The sequence below is a fragment of the Arachis hypogaea genome, chromosome 20, assembly GCF_003086295.3.
Source record: "Arachis hypogaea cultivar Tifrunner chromosome 20, arahy.Tifrunner.gnm2.J5K5, whole genome shotgun sequence".
Classification (NCBI taxonomy): domain Eukaryota; kingdom Viridiplantae; phylum Streptophyta; class Magnoliopsida; order Fabales; family Fabaceae; genus Arachis; species Arachis hypogaea.
Window position 1 is genome coordinate 139,950,146 of NC_092055.1, and position 9,814 is coordinate 139,959,959.

At 32.4% G+C, this 9,814-nt stretch overlaps 1 protein-coding gene across 1 annotated transcript; it reads left to right on the forward strand.

Moving 5' to 3' along the window:
* The first annotated feature begins 189 nt into the window (after positions 1-189).
* LOC140183277 (uncharacterized) lies at positions 190-8,753 on the forward strand. Its single transcript, XM_072231310.1, has 7 exons — positions 190-369; positions 417-702; positions 818-1,414; positions 1,538-1,623; positions 1,729-1,888; positions 2,753-4,776; positions 8,559-8,753. The coding sequence occupies exons 1-7, from the start codon at positions 190-192 to the stop codon at positions 8,751-8,753; spliced, it is 3,528 nt and encodes a 1,175-aa protein (XP_072087411.1).
* Positions 8,754-9,814: the final 1,061 nt, after the last annotated feature.

Below are 9,814 nucleotides of genomic sequence, written 5' to 3' on the forward strand. Positions count from 1 at the left end.
CTGTGGTGGTTCTTTTAATCAATTATTCTCTCTTTTCACTTCTTTCTAATTCTTCTTCCATTACTTTAAATTTCAATGACCTGAGAGTACATTACCAACCTTCTTATTTTCTTATAATTATTTTTGTAATTCACTTGAATTTTAAGCTTGGTATCATTTTACATGGTATCAGAGTGAGAAGATCCAACTATGGCAGATAATTTAGCTAATCCGAATGCAAGCCCTTCATCAAATTTCGCTGCAGATTTTGAGAATTTCACCGCTTTCATGCGTCAATTCTCTCAGTTCCAGGCACATCTTGGCAGATCTAGTTCCTCTTCTGCAATTTTTGATCCGATTAGCCCTTATTTTCTTCATCCAGGAGTCCTGGTTTGGCTCTAATTCCGCTTAAATTGACACCTCAAAATTATTATCAGTGGTCGCACGATATGTGGAGAGCACTTAGATCGAAGAACAAGGTGAAATTTCTCGATGGATCCATTCTAAAACCAGGTGAAGGTGATCCTAATTTTGAAGCATGGGATAGGTGTAACAATTTTCTCCTCTCCTGGATCAACCTCTCTCTCAGCCCTGAAATCGCTAAGAGCGTGATGTGGATTAGCTCAGCTCCAGACTTGTGGAATGATTTAAAACGTCGTTACTCACAGGGAGATGTCTTTCGAGTTGGTGCGTTAAAAGAAGAATTTCATGCACTCAAACAAGGTGATCTTACTGTTACCTCTTACTTTGCTATGTTGAAAGCTATTTGGGAAGAATTAGAAAATTTACGTGCTATTCTTAGTTGTGTTGCTTGTGTTAATATTACGAATTGTTCGAGACTATGCTTCTGAGGAATATGTTGTCAAATTCTTAAAAGGATTGAATGAACAATATTCAAATGTTAAATCACAAATCATGCTAATGAAGCCATTACCTGAAATTAACACAGTACTATCTATGTTAACCCAACAAGAGCAAGAATTGAATTGTGACCCGTCAAATAGCAACATAGTGACTAACTCTTTAGAGGTGCAAACCTCAACTGGAGGCGGTTCATTTTCTGGAAGAGGCAGAGGCCGTGGACGAAATTCAGGCAGAGGAGGAAATCAAAAATCTTATAGTCGAGGCTACACTTCAAAGTTTTGTAGCTACTGTAATCGAATTGGTCATTTAGCAGAGACATGCTATAAGAAAAATGGCTTTCCTACTCACCAAAAGCAGCGAGTAGCTAATCAACTTAGCACTGACGAGATAGTTGAGAATTCTAGTGCTGAGATTGCTGATTCTAACCAGGATAAAAAGAGCGATGATACAGTACTTGTGTTGACTCCAGATCAGAAGGAAACCTTACTAGCACTCCTTCAACAACCACGCATGCCAACTTCAAATAGTGTAAACCACATTACTTCTTCCGCCACCCTTACTCAACCAAAAGGTAGGCATTGCTTGAGTGTATCATCAAATTTTACTAAAACTTCTTAGATACTTGACAGTGGAGCTACTGATCATGCATCCTATATTCAAGAGTCTTTCAAAACTTTTCATTATATGAGATCAGTTTTGGTAAATCTACCTGATGGTTCTACCACTACAACAAACATTTGTGGCACTGTGCAACTCTCTAAACATTTGATTCTTACCAATGTTTTATTCATACCTCACTTTAAATATAATTTGATTTCAGTGTCTAAACTCACAAAGTCATTACATTGTGAATTAAAATTTACTAATTCTTTTTGTGAGATACAGGTACTCCCATCATTGAAGATGATTGGGCAAGCTAAAGTCATTGGTAATCTTTATGTGATGGATGCTCAACCTTGGAAACTAACTACACCAGAAGTTAACACACATTCTGTAAATGTCACGGTGCAGCAAGATTTAGGAACTCTATGGAATGCTAGACTAGGTCATTTACCATCCAAAAGAATGTCAATCATGAAAAATACATTTCCATTTATTGAATGCATTTCATTATCTCATGTTTGTGATTCTTGCCACTTGGCTAGACAAAAAAAATTGTCTTTTCCCATTAGTAATACACAATCAGAATATATTTTTGATTTGTTACATATAGATATTTGGGGACCACTCTCACTTTTATCTACTGCTGGCCATAAATATTTTCTTACAATTGTGGAAGATAAAACGAGGTTTACTTGGATTTATTGCATGAAACTAAAATCCGAAACTAGAGTGTTAGTAGAAAATTTTGTTCAAATGGTGCAAACTCAATTTCATAAAGTTGTGAAACAAATTAGAACAGATAATGGGATGGAATTTAAAATGAACTCCTTCTATAACTCAAAAGGAATATTACATCAAACATCTTGTGTTGAAACTCCTCAACAAAATGGAATTGTTGAGAGGAAGCATCAACATATACTGAATATTGCAAGAGCACTTTTGTTTCATTCTAATGTGCCAAAATGTTTTTGGCACTATGCTATGCAACATTCAGTACATTTAATAAATAGACTACCAAGCACCTTCTTGAATCATCAAACGCCTTATGAGACACTTTTCAAGAATAAACCAGATTTGACTCATCTCAAGGTGTTTGGTTGTCTTGTTTTTGCTACCACTTTGAGTACTAATAGAAGAAAATTAGATCCTAGAGCTAGAAAATGTGTTTTTCTTGGTTATCAATCAGGAACAAAAGGGTCCATTTTGTTTGATTTAAAATCCAAAGAAATTTTTATATCAAGAAACACTGAATTTTATGAACACTATTTCCCATTCAAACAAATACCAAGCACTGATTTTTCTATAGATCGGCCTTCAATTGAATCATCCAATTTTGACCCTTTTGCATTCTTTTATAATAACTCTGCACATACTTCTTCATATGAGCATACTCATGGCATAATTGCACCTCACACCATACACACTACACCTGATTTATCTGCCACTTCTACATCACCTATGGCATTTCTTCATGATATAACAGATTCTGCATCACCCGCCACCTTAGACTCAGCATCTGCATTGGCACCATTGGAACATTCATCCATTCATATTGAGTCACAATCTGCTGCACCAGTTTTGAGAAGGTCTGAACGAGAAAGAAAAACACCCTCTTATCTTAAAGATTTTCATTGTTTCCATATTTCATCACATAGAGATCCAATTAATGCGGCCCAATTACCTTCAACATGTAAGTATCCCCTTTCTCACCATTTGTCATATTCATTGTTTACTCCCAAGCACCAGGCCTTCACTTTTGCTCTCATAAATAACTCGGACCCTAAACACTATTCTGAGGCTGTTATGCATGATTGTTGGAGGAAGGCTATTGAGGCAGAACTCACTGCTCTTGAGCAAAACAAAACCTGGATCATCACTTCTCTTCCTCCTGGAAAGAATGCAGTTGGTTGTAAGTGGATTTTTCGCACAAAATTCCACCCAGATGGCACTATCGAGAGGCATAAGGCACGTCTTGTTGCCCAAGGTTTCACTCAAATTCCTGGAGTCGATTACATTGACACCTTTAGTCCCGTTGTGAAAATGAGCACTGTGCGTGTTCTTCTTACCGTTGCAGCAGCAAAGAATTGGCATCTTCATCAACTTGATGTGAATACAGCTTTTCTCCATGGAGACCTACATGAGGACGTTTATATGAAACTTCCAAAGGGGTTACAGTGTTCCAATCCAAACTTAGTCTGCAAGTTGACAAAATCTTTGTACGGTTTGAAACAAGCTAGTCGCCAATGGAACATCAAGTTGTCTGCTGCACTTGCTGATCTGGGGTTTACTCCATCTGAAAATGATCACTCGCTTTTTACCAAATCTACAGGTACAACTTTCACAGCTATTCTTGTTTATGTTGATGATCTTGTGTTAGCTGAAGATGATTTGAGTGAAATTCAAGCTGTCAAAATGTTTTTGGATGATAAGTTCAAAATTAAAGACCTTGGCCTTCTTAAGTTCTTTATTGGGATGGAGGTAGCACGAAGCAATGCTGGTATTGCACTGTATCAAAGAAAGTATGCATTGGATTTGATCACAGACTGCGGTTTGCTTGGTGTAAAACCAGCATCTACTCCTATGGAGTACACTACTTCTCTGTCTAAGGCTTCAGGCTCCCCTCTTCCTGATGCAACCATCTATCGTAGATTGGTGGACAGACTTCTGTACCTTACTAACACAAGACCAGATCTCAGCTACTCTGTTGGATGCCTATCTCAGTTCATGGATTCATCAACTGATGCCCACTTGAAGGCTGCCTATAGGATCATCCGGTATCTAAAACAATCACCAGCAACTGGCTTATTTTTCTCTGTCAACAATTCTTTCACACTATCTGGTTACACTGATTCTGATTGGGGGGCTTGTAAAGACACCCGAAAATCCATCAGTGGTTATTGTTTCTTCCTTGACCAAACTCTTATTTCTTGGAAGAGTAAGAAGCAGGCTACAATTTCAAGGTCGTCCTCAGAAGCAGAATATCGCACCCTTGCTAATGGCACTTGTGAACTCGTTTGGTTACTCAAACTACTAAAGAAATTCAACATTCTTCCTCCTCTTCCGGTTGATATCTTCTGTGATAATAAATCTGCTATCTATATTGCTTCAAATCCTGTCTTTCATGAAAGAACCAAACATGTTGAGGTTGATTGTCATGTGACTCGAAACAAGTTCAAAGAAGGGGTTTCTAATCTTAGGCACGTTGTCTCCAGTGAACAACCGGCTGATCTATTCACTAAATCCCTTCCTCCAGGACCATTCTCTCATTTGCTTTCCAAGCTGGGATTACTTGATTTGCATAAACCACGTAATACCAGCTTGCGAGGGGATGTAACATAATAGAGTTTGTTTTTTGTATAGCTGTCAAGTTGGTTAGTTTGTTAGACATAATTATAGCACTATTAGTTAGTAATTTATTTTCCCTTTTGCTATATATATTGTAATTGGTACTCAGTACTCTGTGGTGGTTCTTTTAATCAATTATTCTCTCTTTTCACTTCTTTCTAATTCTTCTTCCATTACTTTAAATTTCAATGACCTGAGAGTACATCACCAACCTTCTTATTTTCTTATAATTATTTTTGTAATTCACCTAAATTTTAAGCTTGGTATCATTTTACATCTTGAAAGCTTCATTTTTATGTTTGGCCATTTTTATTTTCCTAAACGCAGAATTGATTCTGCTTCTGAACGCACGTTCAGGAGAAGCTAAAATTTGTAGCTTCTGCGTTTCATGTTCATGGTTGCTTATTGTCTTTGGAAAATTAGGTGAAAAATTTATTTCTTTTTTACCAACCCTACTCTTCATTTTCTTCTATAAAAAGAATACCACTAACTATTACCTTCACAATAATTCTTTGTAGTTTTTCCTACTTCTTCATAGTTCTTAGTTACAATTTTTTTTTTCATTAAAATAGTTCAAATTTGTTTTAATCACTAGCCAATTGAATATTTTATTTTTTTTATTATTTTTAATACTCATTTTCATATTTAAATTTTTATGTTTTTATTGTATTTTTTACTTATATTTTTTTTATTTATATGATAAAGATTTTTATATTATTTGTGTAGTGTTCTAATTTCTCATGTTATGTTTTTATAAGTTTTTTTTTATTATTTACTATACTATTTTTTATAGGTATATTTTTTATAAAATCTTTTTTTTTTTTTTGTTTGGCTTTGTTCATATAATTATTTATTTATTTTATTGTATTTCTTTTATTCATATGACAAATATTGTTGACCTTTTTTTTTGGATATTTTTATTATTTTTTTCATATGAATTCTTTTTTTCTATCCTTTCCTGCATTATATTTATGTTGTGTATGAAATTTTTTTATTTTTTATTTGATTTTATTCATACGAATTTTATTTACTTTTTATTGTATTTTTTTGTTCATATGATATATGTTGTTGATTTTATGGAATTTTTATTATTTCTTATCTGAATGATTTTTTTTCCTATTCTTTGATGTACTTTATTTTTGTTTTGTATTAATTTTTTTTATTTTTTATTATGACTTTATAAAATTTGTAATTGTAATTATTATATACTACGTTTATTATCAAAAATTTGTATAATATAAATTATGATCATATAAAAAAGGAAAAAATAAATAAAAAATTAATTATAAGTAACAATAAAGCCATAAATAATGAAAATTTATAGTCCAAAATAATACTAAATTAAAGAGTACTAATAGTACTAGAAAAATTATAGAATATATTTTTTTGTTTGATATTATAAAATTTATAGTACTCTCTTTCATATTTATTTTATTGTATTTATTTTATTTATATGATAAATATTTTTTATATTATTTTTGTTAGTGTTCTGATTTTGCATACATATAAAAAAATTTATTTAAATTGATGTCTCTTTTAGTAATTTTTCATTTAAAAGTGATTTTGAGTAGTATAATCCAAACAACATTTATTTTACTATAATCAATTTTGATATAAAGATTGCCAAACATAAATTACGTTAACCCAAACTTATTTTTCATCAAAATCAATTTTACAAAATCAATTTTATGTAAACTTTCGTTCGCAAACTACAATCCAAACACACACTTAGTTGCTAATAATATCGTTGATAAAGTTTGAACTAGACTATTGACGAAACTTGAATTGAGTTGCTGAATGTGCTTAAAACCGTCCAAGTTAACAATTTTGTCAAATTAAATAAACAACTTGTTAAACAAGCATGTTAATTTGACACTAATTTAAATGCAACCTTAATGATCGTCCTCAATTTCTGGTTAGGTTAATTAAATATAAAATCTAGTTTTCTCAGGTAAAAGTACACTTTAAATATTTAATTGTGTATTTTTATATCATTAAAAATAACTCATTTTTAAATTTATTATTTAAAAATTATTTAAATACATAAATTTCATTTTAAAGTTATGTAAAATTTTTTATGGATAAATATATTAAAATTAAATTTATATAAAATTTTGTAGTGAAAAATTTAAATATTTAAGTATTTTAATGCATTTATTATCTATTAAATGAAAAGATAATTAAAATGACCTTGCAAGAAAAGGTGAAATTTATTTTTTGTCTTTAAAATTTGTTAAAAATTTTAAAAATATTCTTAAATTTTATTTTATTTTAATTTTATTTTAAAAAATTTATTTGTATCAAATATATTTCTGATATTAAAATTTTAAAAAATTTTAAAATTAATTTAGCAACAATATTCTGGTTCTTAAACCTAGTTGTCATGTTGAATTGGTCATAACCTTTTAAAAATTTAACTGTGAATAATATATTTGATATAAATTTAAAATTTTTAGAATAAAATTAAAATAATATAAAATTTTAAAATATTTTAATTTTTTTCACAAATTTTAGAAATAAAAAATATTTTATTAAGAATAATTATCTAAATTAGTCTTTGAAAAATTTAAAAGTAAACACTTTAGTCCCAAAAAAAATTAATGTACAAAAACATTCTCAAAGTTTTTTTGGCAGACAAATCAATCCACCATGACATGCTTTCTTCGTTTGTACTCAATAAAAAATGATGAAGTGGTACGTTTAGACGCCCACATGGCACGTGACGTGTCAAAAGGACACAGATGGACAAATAAATCCCCGTCCTTATCAATAATATGATGATGTTTTGTATTTATAAAAAGAAAAAAAATTAAGGCCTTTGAAAGGCTAATTTTTTTAGTTATGGAAGTTTAAAATGTGTTATGCTTTATTATGGAAAAATGGTGTATTTTTTATGGATATGGAAATCAAATTTTTTTTTTAATTGAAATTCACAAATCGGAAGCTCAGTTTTGTTTCTAAAACAAAACTTAGGGTCCAATTTAGGGTAGTAGAAAAATCTGAGTCTCAAATTTGTGTGGGTTAAAGATTTTTTTTAACGGATAAACAAATCGGTGGGTCAGTTGTGTGAAAAAAAATTATAAACCACAAATCTGACCCTCAAATTTGTGGTATCAACAAAAAAAAAATTAACACCACAAATTTGACCCTCAGATTTGTGATATCCATACAAATAAAAAACACAAACTTTCCACCTTATTAAAAAACACCACCATCAACTCCCATATTAAAAATACAAAGCGCCTTTGAAACCCCCTCTCCAACTTTCTCTCTCACACTCACATCACTTAACGTCTCAATTCTCAAGCACACAAAGTCTCAATCCTCTCTATCACCGCCTCTCGCTAGCCTCTGTCCCGGTGTCGCGTCGCTCGCCCCCTCGCCAACCTAGTCTCTCATACTCACAGTGTTCGACACACGACGGAGGCAGAACTCAAAGCCTCAACCTTCTCTGTAGTCGCCTCTCGCCAACTCCCATCTCATTGTCGTGCCGCTAACCAGCCTCTCTGTGTCACGACGCCTCTTGCTGGCCCCTCTGTGGCACTGTGCAATCTCGTTGCTTGCCCTCACTGCTCGCGGTTGCCTACCTCTCCTTGCACTCACCGCCCAATGCCCATCACTAAATCTCATTGCGGCCCCCGCATCCCGTTCCTTCTTCCTTCTCTTTCTGGATTGGCATTGAAGCTCATCAAATTTCTCGTCTCCAATATCTCCGGTTGTCTAGGATTAATCTCTGGCTCAATTGGCTTTGCCTCTGGAGCTTTCAGTTCATGTTGTTCTGCCTCTCCCCTATTCCGATTCCGCTGTTGCTACTGGAGACACGTTCCATGGTTGAAGGTGTTGTCGTTGCTACAGGTGTTGGCGATGATCCCAGTGCTGTCTCTCATAAGGGTGTATGCTTATTGGATCGAATTGGATATGGCCAAAAATTCGATCCGATCCGCACAATTCCTATCGAATAGGATCGGATATGATATCCACGTTTTTTAGTATCGAATCGAATATCGAGAATTTCGCATAATTTAACCTTCTCTTTTTTATAATATTTTTATGTAAAAAGTTCAATAAAAAAGTTTCTTTCACACTTTTAAACTTATTTATTCCTAAAATATTTTTACTCAATTTTTTTTAAATAACAAAAATAAAATAATACAATATATGAATAATAATTACTAACTAAAACATACAAATAAGTAAATATAATACCAGCCAATGAGTAATAGCTCAAATGGCATAGTCTTCTCATACTCAATTAAGAGGTTGCGGGTTCGAGTCTCCTATCTTTGGTAAAAAAAAAAAAAAGTAAATATAATACCAAACATTCTAAAAACACTTCTAATAATAAGTGAAGACAACAAGCACTAAAATACTAAATGTCTCATTTAAAATAAAACAGCAACACTATAACACACTTAAAGTCTAAACAATCTACACATGCTTAAAATATAACAATAGTAAAACAAGTTGATCCCTTCTTAAATCAGCATCAGGTAATTTCAACAACCATGTATTCCTATTAATAAAATACCAATTGAAAAATTAGTAAAACATATTAGAATAAATTGAAAAAAAAATAATCTACGTTATTATACACTAATACAAGTACTTAGTTATAATACCAAAGATGGTTCATGAGGATGCAATTGACTTTGAACGTCTAGATTTCCAACACTAATAACTCTAGAAAATTTTATTCAATTCATCAACAACAAAATATGTCAAAGCCAATGATATAACAATAAGAGCATTATTCACAAAATTCAAATGATGTTCATTAAAAAATTTCCTAAAGTTCTGAACAATGATTCAACGAAACAGAAGATGTCGATTTCGAAAACAGAGGACAGATATCAGGAGATATGGCAGAAACTGAGAATGGAATAGGTCAAGAACAGATAACGGAGGTTGTAAAGTCGAGGGAGCCAAGGGATGAGAATGCCAGCGAGAACCATGAACCACGAACCACAGTCACGAAGGAAACAGCGGTGATCGATGAGAACGTGACGAAGGAGACGAACCTGAC

Bases quoted from the DNA above. Each gene is read 5' to 3' on its own strand.
- LOC140183277 (XM_072231310.1), top strand. From the start codon at position 190: ATGGCAGATAATTTAGCTAATCCGAATGCAAGCCCTTCATCAAATTTC. The intron at 1,415-1,537 runs GTAGGCATTGCT...ATATGAGATCAG, and splicing joins CACCCTTACTCAACCAAAAG to TTTTGGTAAATCTACCTGAT. The intron at 4,777-8,558 runs GTAACATAATAG...TGGAGCTTTCAG, and splicing joins ATACCAGCTTGCGAGGGGAT to TTCATGTTGTTCTGCCTCTC.